The sequence below is a fragment of the Sarcophilus harrisii genome, chromosome 5 (assembly GCF_902635505.1).
Source record: "Sarcophilus harrisii chromosome 5, mSarHar1.11, whole genome shotgun sequence".
Lineage (NCBI taxonomy): Eukaryota > Metazoa > Chordata > Mammalia > Dasyuromorphia > Dasyuridae > Sarcophilus > Sarcophilus harrisii.
This window is the reverse complement of record NC_045430.1, coordinates 13,715,554-13,732,503: the sequence shown is the minus strand read 5'-3', so window position 1 is coordinate 13,732,503 and position 16,950 is coordinate 13,715,554. Positions and strand designations below refer to the sequence as shown.

General features: G+C 43.3%; 1 protein-coding gene across 1 annotated transcript; it reads left to right on the top strand.

The window, feature by feature from the left end:
* Positions 1-6,629: 6,629 nt before the first annotated feature.
* On the top strand, positions 6,630-11,329 carry LOC100923802 (galectin-1). Its single transcript, XM_003772612.3, has 4 exons — positions 6,630-6,757; positions 8,471-8,550; positions 10,442-10,613; positions 11,100-11,329. The coding sequence occupies exons 1-4, from the start codon at positions 6,749-6,751 to the stop codon at positions 11,244-11,246; spliced, it is 408 nt and encodes a 135-aa protein (XP_003772660.1). The 5' UTR covers positions 6,630-6,748; the 3' UTR covers positions 11,247-11,329.
* The last annotated feature ends 5,621 nt before the right edge of the window (positions 11,330-16,950 follow it).

Here is a 16,950-nt window from a genome sequence, read left to right as displayed (position 1 = left end):
CCCTCCACCCCCACTCCTGAAGAACCCTCTTTTTAGTGAGAGAAGAACACAGGAAAGATGAGACAGGCAGAGGCAAAAAGCAGGATGATTAATAGAGATTGCAGGTTTGTAATTCTAGAACTCAAAAAAACCACTCCTGTGTTTTAGAAATGTGGAAACCGAGGAGCAAATTTTCTAAAGTTATATCAATACACCATCAGAGTCAAGTTTTTCACTCAGGTCTCCCGACTCCAGAGACAACATTCTTTCCACTATACTATGTGGTCTTCCTGTGATAGGGGGAGGATAAAAAAAAGTCAAAGAGAGAGACGACAAAATGGGTAGAAGAATGAGCCAGAAAGAGATGAGAGAGACTGGAACAGGTAAGGAAAGGAGAAACAGAAAGTCGGTGAGAGACAAGAAAGGAAAGGGAGTGATGAAAGATGAAGGGTCAGATGAGTGGGAGTGAAAGGAATAAATAATGGAAAAGGAAAGATGAAAGGAGATAGGAGAGAATGAGAAGATAAATAATGGAGGAGAGAAAAGAGATAGAAGAAGAATCACAGAATTGTAAATATCTAGTTCAGCCTTTTCTACCCAATGAACAAATGTCCTCCAGATGAAAAACAAGAATAGAAAGGGAGAAAGATGAAGGGAGAGGTGAGAGAAGATGTGACCGAAGGAGAACCAGGGAGAAATGAAAGAAAATGGAAGAAATGAATAATGGAAAAGGAAAGATGAAGGGAGAGATGAGAGAATGGAAGAGATGAATAATAGAAGAGGTAGGGAGAAAGAGAATCCCAGAATCTTAAATACCAAGTGAAAACTCTTCCAGTGAGTGGAGAAATGTCCTCCAGATGAGAAAGATGAATAGGAAGAGATGAAATATAAAGAAAGAGATGAAAAAAAAATGTAAAGCAGGGGAAGGAAAGAGATGAGGGACAGGGAAAGTGAGCAATAAGGGAGTTCTCTGGACAATGTATTCTAAAGAGACAAAAGCAGGGACACAGGGAGATGGGGAAAATTAGAGACTGAAAGAGAGGTGAAAAATAGAAAGATTGGAGTCAAGGAGAGGGAGAGATTTGAGAGAAGCAGAGAGAGATAGAACCCAAAGTGAAGGTGGGTCTCTGGGCAGGGACACCAGAGCTTCTGAAAGTGTCCTGGAGGTAGATTAGATCTGAGAGGGACACCAGAGGTTATCCTGGGTAAGCTAGACAGACCCATGCCTTCTTTTTTTTTCATTTAAAATTATTTTTATTTTATTATATATTTTCCAATTACATTCAAAAAATTAACAATTTTTTTTAAATTCTGAGTTCCAAATTCTCTCCCTCCCACTCCCCACATTTCCCTTCCTCTAAAAGGAAAGTAATGCAATAACAATTATACATGTGGAATCGTACAAAACATACTACTACATTTGCTATGCTATAAAACAAAACACAAAATAATACAATTAAAATTTAAAAATTAAGAAATATAGTTTCAGTCTTCAATTAGAGTTTACTAGTTCTCTCTCTGAGCTTGAATAGTATTTTTCATCATGGGTCTTTTGGAATAGTCTTGGATCACTGTTTTGAACAGAGTAGTTAAGTATTTCACATTAGATCATTCTTACAATACAATTGTTTATTTTTTTTTCTTTTTTTAAAATTAATTTATTTTTTTAAATAACTTTTTATTGCCAGAACCCATGCCAGGATAATTTTTACATTATCCCTTGCACTCACTTCTGTTCCGATTTTTCCCCTCCCTCCCTCCCTCCACCCCCTCCCCCAGATGGTAAGCAGTCCTATACATGTAAAAGAGGTTACAGTATATCTTAGATACAATATATGTGTGCAGAACTGCACAATTGGATTCAGAAGGTATAAATAACCCAGGAGGAAAAACAAAAATGTAAACAGTTTACATTCATTTCCCAGTGTTCTTTCTCTGGGTGTAGCTGCTTCTGTCCATCATGGATCAATTGAAACCGAGTTAGATTTTCTCTTTGTCAAAGAAATCCACTTCCATCAGAATATATCCTCATACAGTATCGTTGTTGAGGTATATAATGATCTCCTGGTTCTGCTCATTTCACTCAGCATCAGTTCATATAAGTCTCTCCAGTCCTCTCTGTATTCATCCTGCTGGTCATTTCTTACAGAACAATAATATTCCATAACATTCATATACCACAATTTGCCCAACCATTCTCCGATTGATAGGCATCCATTCATTTTCCAGCTTCTAGCCACTACAAACAGGGCTGCCACAGACATTTTGGCACATACAGGTCCCTTTCCCTTCTTTAGTATCTCTTTGGGGTATAAGCTCAGTAGTAACACTGCTGGATCAAAGGGTATGCACAGTTTGATAACTTTTGGGGCATAGTTCCAAATTGCTCTCCAGAATGGCTGGATGTGTTCACAACTCCACCAACAATGCATCAATGTCCCTGATTTCCCATATCCCCTCCAACATTCCGTGTTATCTTTCCCTGTCATTCTAGCCAATCTGACAGGTGTGTAGTAGACCCATGCCTTCTTCAGAGAGAAATTATGGTCATATGTTAGAGGCGAAGGATGATTAGGACTAGGAAGGTAGGTCTCTAGGTAGGACAACAGAACTTCTGAAAGGTGTCCTGGAGGTAGATTATAGTCGTTTGTTGGATGGAAAGGATGACTAGGACTAGTCAGAGACTCCATATTGAGAAGGGGGTTCAACCAGAGGAGGCTAGGTGACCCTCCAGACCTACTGTGGTTGCCCAGTCGAAGACCTCATACTGGGAAGGGGGATCAACCAGAGGAGGATAGGTGACCTCCCAGATGGCTCCCCTGTCCTACCTATGAGGAAGGAGAAGGTAGGAGACACTGGGTTAAAATTTTAGACTTGCCCCCACTAGTTGTGTGATACAGGAATGTCGCCTCAGTATTTTTCTCTATAAAATGGAAATAATAATTCAGGAAGAGTTAGAATCCAAGGCTTGGGACTCCCAAAGCCACATTCTCCTCTAACTGGTGAAAAGCCTATCTGGAGAAGACTGGAAGATGGGACTAAGGTCAAGGTTGAGGATCTACCTGGCCCAGAACTTAATCAATTAATCTCCTAAGCTTCTACTCTGTTGTGCTAGGTATGAGAGACACAAATAAAAAACCAACAAAGGGCTTATGTGGCAACATATATTCTTTGTTGTTGTTAAGTCGAGAATGGGTTAAATTATTTGAATGAAAAGCCTCTTGGAGTCAAGAGAAGGAATATTCTCCTCCATTCAGAATGAATTAGAAACCACTGTGATTTAGATCTACAAAGAACTTGAAGGTGATCTGTGGCTCAGACTGCTGGCAGTGCCCTGCCAGGAGATGATGGAGATGGACCCACTCAACCAGGAAGATCCTTTCCAGACCCCAATTTATGGTCCCAACCAGAACTAAATTCTACGATCCTATGTAGGACAGAATTTTCTAGCCTCTTATAGGCGGGGGAAACAAACAAACAAAGGACTTTAGGAGCAGAGTTATTGACCAGTACAGACACTGTCTCAATCAGATTCTAGCTAGGAGGGCGAGAAGTTTTCCTACAGCTCAGTTTCCCATTATGTAAAATATTCATGTTTAACACATGATGTTATAGTGAAAAGTTAGCTCTTGAAAATGTGTGTGTGTTCAAAGTTAGCAATTCATCCCCAGCCCCTCTAGCTGGAAAGAGTCTGGGCTGGGCACCAGCTGTGCCACATATGGCCTCACCCTCTCTTCCCTACAATTAGGATTTCCTGAGTCCCGAGTAAGGGGGAAAAAATGAAACTTTCCACTCTGCTCCTAATTCTCCCCTATGGCAACGTGGTCTTTGGATGGGGGAAGGGAGGCCACATCCACAGCTTGAGGGGTCTGCAGCTGGAGCCCAGCTCTGCTCCCTCCTTCTTTCATCTTCTTCCAGCATCCCTGGGGGCAGGGGAGTAGGGGGCCCTAAAAGGGAACTCAACTTTGCCAGAACTATGGGAGATGAAGGAGCTGGAATCATGTTCAAAATGTGAGTCATTTGGGGTTGGGGGGAGGCTTGGGAGGAGGGGAGCTTTGTCTATTTTTTCCCACTCACTGCTGGAAGCTCCCTCTCCCTGGTAATCATGGGTTTTGTTTCTCCAACCTCTCCAGAGTTTATGGAGTGCTTCTCTTGATTGGAAGATAGATGGTGGGAGAAGGAATAGTCAGGGGTGTTGGGCTTGCAAATACAGAGGGGCCATCCCACAGGAGAGGATGTAGCCCCAGAGGCTGAACTAGGGGGAATCTGAGAAAGGTGCAGAGGACCTGTCCACTCAGATCCAATAATGGGAGCTGTCCAAAAGTGGAAACAGTTGGTGCCATGGGAAGTGAGGTTCCCGTGTAGGAGGTCTTCAAAGGAAGCCTAGATGATCCACTTTGGGAGAAAGTCTCAGAGGAAGATTTAACTCAGATATATGGTTGAGGTCCCTTCCAAGTGGAAATTTGAGGATTCTGTTGGGGGATAAGAACAAAACCACCATTTATGATGACACTGTATGTATAGGGAATTCCCAGGTGAGCAAACTTTCTCCTTCAAATACAATCCGGCACCTTTTCTGAAACTAGAGCAAAGATCCTTACACTGGTTTGTTTCATTGGATCCCACAGGAAGTCTGAGAGAAAACTCTCTCTCTCTCTCTCTCTCTCTCTCTCTCTCTCTCTCTCTCTCTCTCTCTCTCTCTCTCTCTCTCTCTCTCTCTCTCTCTCTCTCTCTCTCTCTCTCTTTCTCTCTCTCTCTGTCTCTGTCTCTCTCTGTCTCTCTGTCTCTCTGTCTCTCTCTCTCTCTCTGTCTCTGTCTCTGTCTCTCTGTCTCTCTGTCTGTCTGTCTGTCTCTCTCTCTTGTCTGTCTCTTTCTCTCTCTCTCTTTCCCTCTCTCTCTCTCTTTTCCTCTCTCTTTCTCTCTCTCCCTCCCTTCCTCCCTCCCCCCCCCCATTTTAAAAAGGAGAAGGAAACAATGCATTTCAGTTAGAGCTCAGTGAAAATAAAGAGGGAATTTATTTTTTCCTTTAAAATTTCACAAATCACTTGAAATCTATCCATTGGCCTGCAAACCTCAAATAAAGAACCCTTTTCTTTCTTCTTTTTTCTGAGGCAATGGGGGTTAAGTGATTCGCCCAGGGTCACACAGCTAGGAAGTGTTAAGTGTCTGAGATCATATCTGAACACAGTTCCTCCTGACTTCAGGGCTGGGGCTCTATCTACCGCACCATCTAGCTGCTGAAAGAACCCCTTTTTAGAGAGCACGCATTTAGAGTTAGGGTAGCTCAAGCACTAAGAAGTGAGGAGACTTGGGAATTTGCATTTGAACCCAGATCTTGACTTTGACGGAGTGGATCTCTACCCAGGAAGATACCTTGCTTCTAATTCTACTAGGACCCAATTTACTGCTGAGGAAATTGAGGATCAGAGAATGGAAGTGACTCAAAGCTGTAGGGCCCCCTCACAGAGGCAAGGGAGGAAATGAGAGAAGACTAGGAAAATAAGACCCCCCCCCTTTTTTCACTCGTGTAAAGGGAGACTATCACCGGCTACTGAGGTCCCCAGCCTGGGTCCCACTCTCTGGCAGCACCCAAGGGCCCCACTGGGGTTCCTGCCACGCCCTTCTTTGAGCTGGGAAGGCGGGTATTTCTGAGGAGCCTCAGCCTGCCTCCCTCCAGCCTCGTGATACAGACAGAGCAGAAAGCTTTCTGACAGCCGGCCAGAAAACCACAGGCTCAGCCTCAGGCATCTTGCCAGTCTTCCTCTGGTTATAATTAAAAGCAGAGGTTGCTGACTGAAGTCATTTGTTGTGGGGGAGGGAGGACAATCCTCAGATAGGGTGGGGCCTGGAGGACCTCCTGGGGATTTGTAAGGGAGATACCCACAGACCCCACGGGAGATGTCCAAAGACAGTGGGAGAGACTCCATGATCCCGCATCTCAAATGGAGACCAAGCTCATTCTGTTCCCTCTTCCTACTCACCTCACTCTTCAGTGATTCACCACAAACTCGGGAATCCGTGACCCCAATGGATTAGGTACTCTCATCCCCGCGCCTGAGTTTCCCTATTTATAAATATGGTCATTTATCCGAGTGATATAGTGGAAAGAGCACTTGGTATCAGAGAGCCATCGGAGACGGGTGCAAGTCCCAGCTCAGCTCCCCATTGCCCAAGTGACCCTGGGGCCTCAGTTTCCCTTGGGGGTTAGATGATTTCTTAAGTCCCTCCATTCCATTTCATCCTCTGCTAAGAATTCTCTTTGGAAACCAAGGGGATGACTCTCATGCAGCCCAGAGAATGGCCTTCCCTCCAGCTGGCCTCCAGCCCCTTCTCCTCAATATCAGATTCCAGTTCTTTCTGAAGCTATTTTTTCCATTCCTCTCTCAATCTCCCCACCACACTACTCCACTCCCAGCCCCCACAGGACAGTTTTTTTGGGTTGGGATGTGGGGGAAAAGGCTAGAAAGGGCGTGGCTTGATGTCGAGGGGGCGTGGTCCTAAATGGAATTACTTTGATTGGCTGCCCCTCCGCCCTCTGGTCCCACAACCGCGATACGCCCCCTCCCGCTTTGTGGCCCTGGATTGGGGGAAAGTCCGAGGGGGCGGGGCTGGGTGGGGAGGGAGGATAACTCAGCCCAGCCCTGGAGTTGAGGACCTGCTGTATAAAGGGTCGGACAACGCCCTGCATTCTCATCCGTGGAGTCGGACGTTATCCCTGGGGATCCCATCGCAGCCCGGAGTCACGCCGCAGCGTTTCTGATCTTCCGTCATGGCCAATGTGAGTGTGTCAGGGGCGCCTTGCCCAGGGAATAGTTAGGGGTCCCGGAGTCGGGGCGTCCTCTGATCTCCGGGCTTGGAAAGAAGCGGGGAGGCTGGAGGAGGTCATATTCGGAGGGGATTTTGGCCAGTTTGGGGCCCTCCCACCCTGACCCCTCCAGCCGCTGTGAGAGCTGCCCCTTCCTCCCCTCCCCCTTGCAGCTGTCGGCTTTCCCTGGCTGCTGGTCCCAAGAACTTTGACAAGCTGCCAAGTCGAGAGAGATCCTGGAGAGAGGGGAGCATGGGGGGAGCGGGACAGCGTGGGTTAGAGTTAGAGTGGCCCCTGGCTGTGAGGAGCTACATCTGCATGTGTGGGCGTGGGGAGGGGGGAACTCCTTTCTTGGCTGCAGACTGAAGGGAAAGGGGTGTGGAAGGGGGCGAAGGGACAGGGACGAACCTTTGCCAGAGAATCAGGCTTTCTGGAATGAATGACCATCTTCCAGAGTTGGCCCTAACTGCCTGATGGTTCCGAAAGGGTCCGGGCTAAGGAAGAGCCTCTGGAAAAGCAGATGGCAAAAGGGGTGGGGCAAGGGACAAGTGATTCCCCAAATCCTTCCACTTTCTTAAAAATGAGACCGAATTAGCGTTCCCAGATAAACTTCTTCCCTCTCATCTGGGAAACCAGAGCAGGAGAGCCCCCAAATTGCTTCTCCATTCATTCGGAGCAGGAAGAGACCACACATCCCTTCCCTGCTTCCCTTCTCTAAAGGGGTGGGGTGAGAAGCTGGGTTCCTTTACCTTTTTCTGCCAAGGTCACCTCTTTCTTGATGAATTTCCCCTTCCTTTACTTAATACCTTCTCCTTGATGGGACTGATTCATGGTGTAGATTGGGACCAAGACTTGGTTCTGGAGGATGGGGGAAACTTCCTGAAAACTTTGCTGGGGAGGATATCCTTCTCTGCTTAGTGAGATGAGGGCAGTAATGAATGACAATGAAGACTGAGGGCTGGACAATGGGAATATGGGGAAGGCGAGGGAAGGTTAACGTAGCCATCCCATTTCGGTGGAGTCTATTTCCTGCCCTAGGAATTTCCCCCTTCAGATGGACTCTTTGGAAACCATGGGGATGACTCATCCAGACCAAAATATGGCCTTCCCTGCAGCTGGTCGCCAGCCCCTCTCCTCAATATCACTTCATTCTGAAGCTATTTTTCTATTCCTCTCAATCTCCCCACCACACTACTCCACCTCCATCCCCCGTGGGACAAATTTTGGGAGGGTTTGGATGTGGGGGAAAAGACAGTCCTCCCTTCCCTCTTCACCCTTGCCCAAGTGTCAGGATACATTTAATGTCAACCTAAGATGGTACTGGGATAGGAAAATTGGGAAAATATGGATTCCAGTTCTGATTCTGTTACTCAAAGCTCCCAGTGAATTGGAAAAGGTCATTTCTTGCTTCTTTAATTCTCAGTTCTTGATGTATAAAATGAGGAATGGACTGCATCAATCATCTAGGCTACTTCTTCATTTAACAGATGGAGAAACTGAGGCCCAGAGACATGAAAGGGCCTCCCCTAGGTTTCAGAACTGGGATGACTCTCATTTCAGCAGTAACTAGCCTGGGGAGACAATGGTTTTCGAGAACCTTCCTGAAGGGTGGTCCCACCTTGACTGGAAGCTCTTCGTCCCCTCAGCCCCAGCCAGCCCTAACCTTGCTGTGCTTGGTCTCTTCAGGGAATGGTTGCCAGTAACTTGGAACTCCAACCTGGATCTTGTGTAAAAATAGTGGGAGATATACCGCCTGATGCCAAGTGGTAAGTGGCAGATGGGAGGGCTGAGACTAGGTAATGAAGTCCTAACGTGGGTCCCTGAACTCTGTCTAGTTCCATCACCCTCCTCCCCCTCTGCAGGAGCTAGGTAGGCAGGAGGTGTGGTTTGGCCAGTCTAGGAGCTGCAGTGGACTTGTGCTTGGGTGGGACTTTGAGGGCTGCCGTAGGAAAGGGTGGGGTAATATAGAAAGCAGCATCTTCTAGAATAAATCACTTCCTGCCAAATCCTTGCAGGGCCCCCGGGTTCCCTCTTTCCAGTCCCTCTCCCCAGCCATTGAGAAGTTAAGCAATATAATGCTGTGAATTACAAAGATGATTTGAAAGGTATTTGGAGTTGCACCATCTAGGGATCAAGAGGGTTCCTGCTTCTGGCTAAGAACCCCCCATAAGCTTTCTTCTTTTGAAGGGGAGAAGTCTACTGCTTAGCAAGAGCTTCTGAAAAGCTGACTCGAACCTAGGGACATGGGCAATATTATCCAGGGACATGAGTGATATTACCCAGGGACCTGCTTGTTCCTTTTATGAATTGTGAAGGATTTTGAGATAAATAAGGCAAGATGCTCACCCTATAGAAATGGACAATTTAATTGGGGTACTGAGAGAGATCTGTAAGAATAATCATTAATAATTCATTTAGCAGGGTTTTTTTTAAGGTTTGCAAAATCTTTTCCTTATGAGTGATCTTGGAGTGATCATATATCACAGAATATCTGAGCTTGGAGGGGCCTTGAAAGATATCTCATACAACCTTTTTTTTTGGGGGGGGGGGAGGAATGAAAGCAAACTGAGCCTCAGGGAGAAGTGACTTATTCAAGGTGACACGAGAATGAGTCAGTAGCATAGCCGATTTGTCCTCTAAACCACTCATTTTCACTGGCTCCCAGCCCACTCTGCTGCCACATAACCTCAGCAGACATCAGATGAGATGCTATGACAGCAGCTTATATTGAATACTGTAGGAGTTTGGAGGAGAGAAAGGTTACCGGGAGCTGAGTAATCAAGGGAGGCTTCTTGGAAGAAGAGGGGCTCAGAGCTCAAGCTTCACTAAAAAGAAGGAAAGCTGTTCTATCCGGAGAAGGCTTCTCTTCTAACTACCCTCAACACACGCACAATACAATCGGACAAACATTAAATAGAGGACTGCCTTGCTCTGTTTGAGGAGGGACTTTTGAGACTTCCCCAGGGATGTGCTGGTAAATGTTTAGTAAGAAGCTTGTGAGAGAGGTTTACATTATTTTTAGATTCTTAGGTATTTTAATAGTATTTTATTTTTTCCAATAATATACAAAGATCGTTTTCGACATTCATTTTTATAAGATTGTGAGTTCCAGTTTTTTCACCTTCCTCCCCACCACCTCCCCAAGACAATCTTTTACATTTAATGTTCATTCTTACCATTTTTCTCCATCACTTTCTTAAATCCAATCAATGAACAAAACAATAAATTCAAATCCCGATTTGTAGCCTCTGCCAATTTTCAAGACGTTAATGCTCATACCTGATTCAACCAGAGGTGAAAACGACATCCCTTACACAGCGCATACGCTTGACCCTTGTTTAGAAACAACAAACTGTTTTTACCTCAGCTCCAGGTGACGGGGGCTATGTCTCAGAATCAGGAAAATCTTTCTAACCGAAACTTCCTAGTAGTTGGAATAAATAGGCAGTGAGCTTCCTATCTCTAGAGCTAGTATAATGTATGCAATGGTGACTTGTTGGACAGGAAGGGGTCCTGCAGAAGAACAGCTGTGGTCCTTTGGGTTCAGGTTGCCCGAAAGTCCCTTTGGAGTTCTTCTAGCTCAAGGATTCTCCGAATGGGGGTTTCCAAGGCCCTTGGTCCTGATGCTCCTGATGGCAATGTGTTCTTGATTCCCAGCTTTAGGTTGAACCTGGGCAAGGATGAACTTAACCTTGCCTTGCACTTCAATCCACGCTTCAACGCCTGTGATGATACCAACACTGTTGTCTGCAACTCCAGGCAGGAAGGCTCATGGGGCGCAGAACAAAGGGAGAGTAACTTCCCCTTTCTGCCGGGAACCACGGCGGAGGTAAGACCCAGAATCAGAGCAGGGAATGTTCCACCTGGAAAGGCTCCAAGAGATGATGTCATCAACCCCTTGTGTTAGAAGAATCTTGAAAACAAACTCTGATGAGGAAAAGATGAAATGCTAGAGGAGAGAAAGGAGCCAATGGGTCTTCACAAGTCAGTGACAAGAAACCCAGCATCCCTTAAATTGGGGAGGGAAGGGTGAGAGGAAAGGAAGAGTGTTGTGAGGGCTTATGGTCCCGACAGGGTTACAGAAGTCTCCAGGGTGTTTCAAGGTCCAAATGAGGATCCTTGATTTAAAACTGGAAGGAACTTCCAGGGCAATCTATTCTGATACTCTCATTTTAAAGAAGGGGAAACTGAGGCACAGAATTTAAAAAAATGAATTGTCCAGAATCAGAGTATCATGTAGTAAATATCTTGAAGTGGAATTTGAACCCGAACTCAGGGTTCTGTGTTCAATTTCTTCTGCCTTCTCCCCATTTAGGTTTGCATGCTTTTTGAAACGACTCACTTTACTGTGAAGATGCCTGATGGCTCTCAGATCAGTTTCCCCAATCGGCTGAACTTAGAAACAATCAACTTTTTGCAAGTCAGTGGTGACTTCAAGCTCAAATCAGTGACCTTCGAATGAATCCTCCAATCAAGTCAGCTTCAGACCCCATTCTTGACTCTTGGGGCTCTCTAATACCAATAAAAGTGCTGATGATGATAACAGTTGACATTGTCTGTTATTCTGGTCTGGGGGAGTAGAGGGCCCGGTTTGGAGTTGGGAAGGGTGGCTGAGTGATCCTGGAAATGTCCTTTCACTATGATGGCATTTGGTGAATCTCTAGGGCGGGGTTCTTCACCTGGGGTCCATGGGTAATTTTTAGATGGGGAAAAAATCTTTGTTATTACTAACTTTTGGTTTTCCTAATATTATTATGCATTTAAAATATATTTAAAATATTCAAATTGTTATCACATTATTTCCCTTTTAAATGGATAAGGTAAGAGAATTTGGAACTCAATTTTAAAAAATGAATGTTAAAAATAAATTTTAAAAAACCTTCACAAAATGAAAAAAAATAACATAAACACTATTGTATTATTGTGAAACGAAGTCCCTGGGTTTGCTCAGACCATCAAGTACCCAGACTATACCTCCAACAAAAGTGACAAGCATTTAGGAGCCTCCATAATCCCTGATTAGCAACAGGGAAGGGATTTCTCAGAGTAGTAACTGCAGGAGAACTTCTGTGTATTAGGGGAGAGAAGGGACCAGACCACAACCATTGAGCAAGCCCACCAGCTGGAAAGCTGCTGAATCTAAACCAGTGAAGCCCCTTGTCCCAGCCAAGGAAGCTCAGAGAGGTCTGCAGGTCAGATGGGAGGAGAGTGGGAAGATATTCCCTGGTTCTGGAATCATAGGGATTGGATTTGAATTTGACCTCTAACCCTCACTCTCTAGATGATTTTGAAGAAGCCCTTGGGCCTCAATTTTCTCAGGGGTAAAATAAGAGCTTGGTATACTCTTTGGGCCAAGTCATTCCCTAGCCTCAGTTTCCTCCTCTGTAAAATGAGGAAGTTGGACTGGAAGGCCTTCTCTGAGCCTCTGATCTCAGCTCTCCTCTCCTGAAGTCCAATAAATTCCTTGAATCCCTCATACATTCATGTGTCAACACACTGAACTCTGAGCCCCAGACCTTTTACATGCTTTGACTCTTTAAAGCACCAGATCCCCGATTTAGGACCAAAATGGAGCTGATTGTCCAGTTCCAAGGAAGGAACACCTACCTAGCAAATGCCTGAAATGGAATTTTAATCCAGACCTTCCTGACTCCAAGCTCTGCAGCCTATCTACTGTGAATCAGAAAAACTGGCTGTGGATCCCCCTTCCCAAACATTGTAGCTGGGTGGCCATAGACCCTTCACTCAACCTTTCTGGCCTTCAATTTCCTCCTCACAAAGAGTATAACGGTACTTCCTGGCTATTTATTGAATCAAGGTTATTATGATGAAGGTGATTAAAAAGAGCAAGGGGAGTTCTTATAATTGTCAGGAGAACTGGATTGAAATCCTAGCTTTGCCCTTTACCGCCTGTAAAGATCCTTCCCAGGGCAGCAATATTCTCTCTTGTTTTTTTTTATTTAATAGCCTTTTATTTACAGGATATATGCATGGGTAACTTTACAGCATTAACAATTGCCAAACCTCTTGTTCCAATTTTTCACCTCTTACCCCCCCACCCCCTCCCCTAGATGGCAGGATGACCAGTAGATGTTAAATATATTAAAATATAAATTAGATACACAATAAGTATACCTGACCAAAACGTTATTTTGCTGTACAAAAAGAATCAGACTCTGAAATATTGTACAATTAGCTTGTGAAGGAAATCAAAAATGCAGGTGGGCATAAATATAGGTTGGGAATTCAATGTAATGGTTTTTAGTCATCACCCAGAGTTCTTTCTCTGGGCATAGCTGGTTCAGTTCATTACTGCTCCATTGGAAATGATTTGGTTGATCTCGTTGCTGAGGATGGCCAGGTCCATCAGAACTGGTCATCATATAGTATTGTTGTTGAAGTATATAATGATCTCCTGGTCCTGCTCATTTCACTCAGCATCAGTTCGTGTAAGTCTCTCCAGGCCTTTCTGAAATCATCCTGTTGGTCATTTCTTACAGAACAGTAATATTCCATAATATTCATATACCACAATTTATTCAGCCATTCTCCAACTGATGGACATCCATTCAGTTTCCAGTTTTTAGCCACTACAAAAAGGGCTGCCACAAACATTCGTGCACATACAGGTCCCTTTCCCTTCTTTATAATCTCTTTGGGATATAATCCCAGTAGTAACACTGGGCAGCAATATTCTCTATAATACCTGTGACAAACCATTGCTTAAGCATCATTAATGATGGGCATCTCGAAGGCATCACCAGGCAGCTTTGATTTTGAACAACTTCCTTATTTTGAGGCAGATCCAGTCTTCCCGTACGTCCCACAGACGGTTATGACCAATTTTAGGTTTAACGCGATGACAGTAACTCCCAATAACTTAGTTAATAATTTTAGATTTTTCTTGTTTTTCTGTCCCCAAGCTGTTGAGCTCTGGAAGTTCTCAGGGAGGATTTCTATTCCCTTAAATATTTTTTCCTTTTGTTTTAGGGAGAAAACAAGACAATTTTAAAAACTGAGATAGAACAGATTTTAAAATTGACTGAACTTAAAAATTCCAATTAAATGTTCCAAAGTGAATTTCCATTTGGTCATTTTTCAATTCACACAAACCATTTCTCTTTTGTGAGCCAGGAAAGGGTTAAGGTGCCTGTTTTTTACTCAGAGGACCCCCAGAAGTCTGACTCTAGGTAAGTCTGTTGCCAGAGTTTTAAAAGTAGCAGTAAACTGCTTTTCTGTTTTTCTAAAGTTCTCAAACTCTTAAATCTTCTGTTAACACAGTCAATTCAAATAGATTACAATTTATATATCCCTTTAGTGAGCTTTGATTAGAGTTCCTTTAAAAAAGAGTGCCCCTTTTTCGGGGCAGCTAGATGGTGCAGTGGATGGAGCATCACCCCTGCAGTCAGGAGGACCTGAGTTCAAATCTAGTCTCATACACTTAATGCTTCCTAGCTATGTGACTCTGGGCAAGTCACTTAACCCCAATTGCCTCAGCAAAAAAGAAAAAAAAAAAGAATAAATAAAATTGCTTTTCCTATCATATCTCAAATGACAAATTTCACTGAACTATGTATATTATCTTTCTCTTCTTCTCACTCCTTCGTCCATACATCCCTGCTGCAGTCGGGGAATGAGGGAAGAGGGAAGAAAGAGAAAGAGACTCTCCCAGGATCATCTATGTACTATTCTCCTAGTCCTGAGGAGGCCTTAATTTAGTTGAATTTGCTTAATTTAGTTTACACACACACAAATCATTTATCTCAACATTGGCATTGTATATTGCTCACATGTAAAAATCATATAAAGTTATCAAATAGAAAACAATCGTATCTAATAAAGCACTTAATATTCATTGAGCATTTGTTTATGCTAAGCACTTTTGTAAAAAAAATCATGTGATCTTCACAAAAACAGTCATTATTTCTCTTTACAAAACTGGGTAGAGATAAAAATAATTGCCACAAATTACATAGCTAATACATTTCTGTAACTGATATAGAGAATGGTGGGCTTACCAAAAGCACAGGCTTTCTCACCTGACACGCCATGCTGGTTGCTGACAGAAGCACTTGGGCTTTTCCCAGGCAGTTGTTGGACAGAATCTGCTGAAGACTGGGGTAATGTGCCACAATCTCCCTTTGATGGTAATTTCAGGTGCCTGGGCTTAGGGAATGCTGACCATGGGGGCCTGACCCCTACTCCATCCCCACTCTCCAAGCTGGGTTGGGGAGGTGTTTGGACAAGGTGCCCATGGCTGTTACTGCTTACTCCATTTCTACAGGGGGGCAGAATTTGAGTTTCACTACCATTCTTCAGCCAGGAATTTTATTCATTTTATTTTACTTTGGGGGGCTGAGGCAATTGGGGTTGACTTGCCCAGGGTCACACAGCTAGGAAGTGTTAAATGTCTGAGGTCACATTTGAACTTGGGTCCTCCTGACTTCAGGGCTGGTGTGCTCTATCCACTGAGCCACCTAGCTGTCCCAACATCTTTTCTTAATCTTATCTGAGATGAGAGGGGTTAGCAAATAGAGGGATTTGGGCTAGTTAGCAATCCTTACAATTGATATCCTCTCAGGACTCCGGGGAGTGGAGCATGCTGAGTGATCAGGATCGTGGAGAGGGTCCCTTAGTACTTTCTTCAGTGCTTTGCCAATGGAGCAGAAGGAGATTCCAGATAAGATAGAAGTCAAAGAAAGGTGAGCAAAAAGTTGCTATTTACCTAGTTGTTGTTGGTGTTGATGGTTTTGTTTTTTTTCTCTCTAGGATGACTGATTTCCAAATTTCTTAATCACTTCTCTCAACCTCGAGAATCTGCTAAGATGTTATTTTAGCAGTTAAATTTAACTCCAGAGCTGGAGTCCACAGGAAAAACTTTTTCCCCTTTTAAGGTGGGAGTCAAGGATGTTCAGAAAGCTTTCCAGGTACCAAAATGTAATTCACAGAACAAACATGACAAAGACATTCTGCACAAAGATACAAACACAGAACACAGACAAAAATGACATGGAAGAGGACTGTCCCGTCTTTGCCCAAAGCTATAAACTTGAAAAATAAAAACAACCACTGAGTTATTAATATGGTACAAACACAAACCATTCTTTTTTAACTTTTAGACCGTTCTTTCTTTTTTAAAGCTTTTTATTTTTAAAACATATGCACACACAATTTTTCAACATTGACCCATTATAACTCTCTGATCCTTCAATGCAGAGGTTGTTACCTGACTGTGGCCCCACTATACTTGAATTGCTTCTTTCTAGCTGGTTGCAATATTTAATCTTTGACCTGTGATTTCTCAACTTTCTTTATAGTATTCCTGGGAGTTCTCATTTTGAAATCTCAGGAGATGATTGGTGGATTCTTTGAATTTCTATTTTGTCTTCTAGTTCTGAAATATCAGGGCAGTTTTCCTTGATAATTTCCTGAAAGATGATGTTTAGGCTCTTTTTGATCATGACTTTCAGGTAGTCCAATAATTTCTAAATTATCTTTCCTGGATCTTTTTTCCAAGTCAGTTGTTTTTCCAATGAGATATTTCACATTGTCTTCTTTTTTCCTTCTTCTGGGTTTTTTAATTGTTTCTTGATTTGTCATAATATCATTGCCTTCTTTTTGGTCAATTCTAATTTTTAAGGAGTAACTTTCTTCAATGAGCTTTTATACCTCCTTTTCTATTTGACCAATTTTACTTTTTAAGAAATCTTGTCTTCAATGAAATTTTGACTCTCCTTCCATTTGACCAATCTCGTCATTGAATTTTTGTACCTCCTTTACCAATTTTCCTAGTCTGTTTTTTAAGATGCTATTTTCTTTAGTATTTTTTGTATATCTCCTTTATCAAGTGGTTGAACTTATTTTTCATAATTTTCTCTCATCACTCTCATTTCTCTTCCCAGCTTTTCCTCTAACTCTATGGCTTGATTTTCAAAATTCTTCTTGAGCTCTTCCATGACTTTGGACCAATTCATATTTTTTTTGGAGGCTTTAGATGAAAGAGTTTTGACTTTGCTATTCTTCTTCAAAACGTGTGTTTTGATATGTTTCCATAATAACTTTCTATGATAAGAATTTTTTTCTCTTATTTACTCATTTTCCTAATCTATGACAAGTGATTTTAACTCTTAGTTTTGAAATAGACTCTGCTCTCAGGATAGAGGGAG

Coding starts and splice junctions, on each gene's coding strand:
- LOC100923802 (XM_003772612.3), top strand. Junction 8,551..10,441: donor ATACCGCCTGATGCCAAGTG/GTAAGTGGCAGA, acceptor CTTGATTCCCAG/CTTTAGGTTGAACCTGGGCA. Junction 10,614..11,099: donor TGCCGGGAACCACGGCGGAG/GTAAGACCCAGA, acceptor CTCCCCATTTAG/GTTTGCATGCTTTTTGAAAC.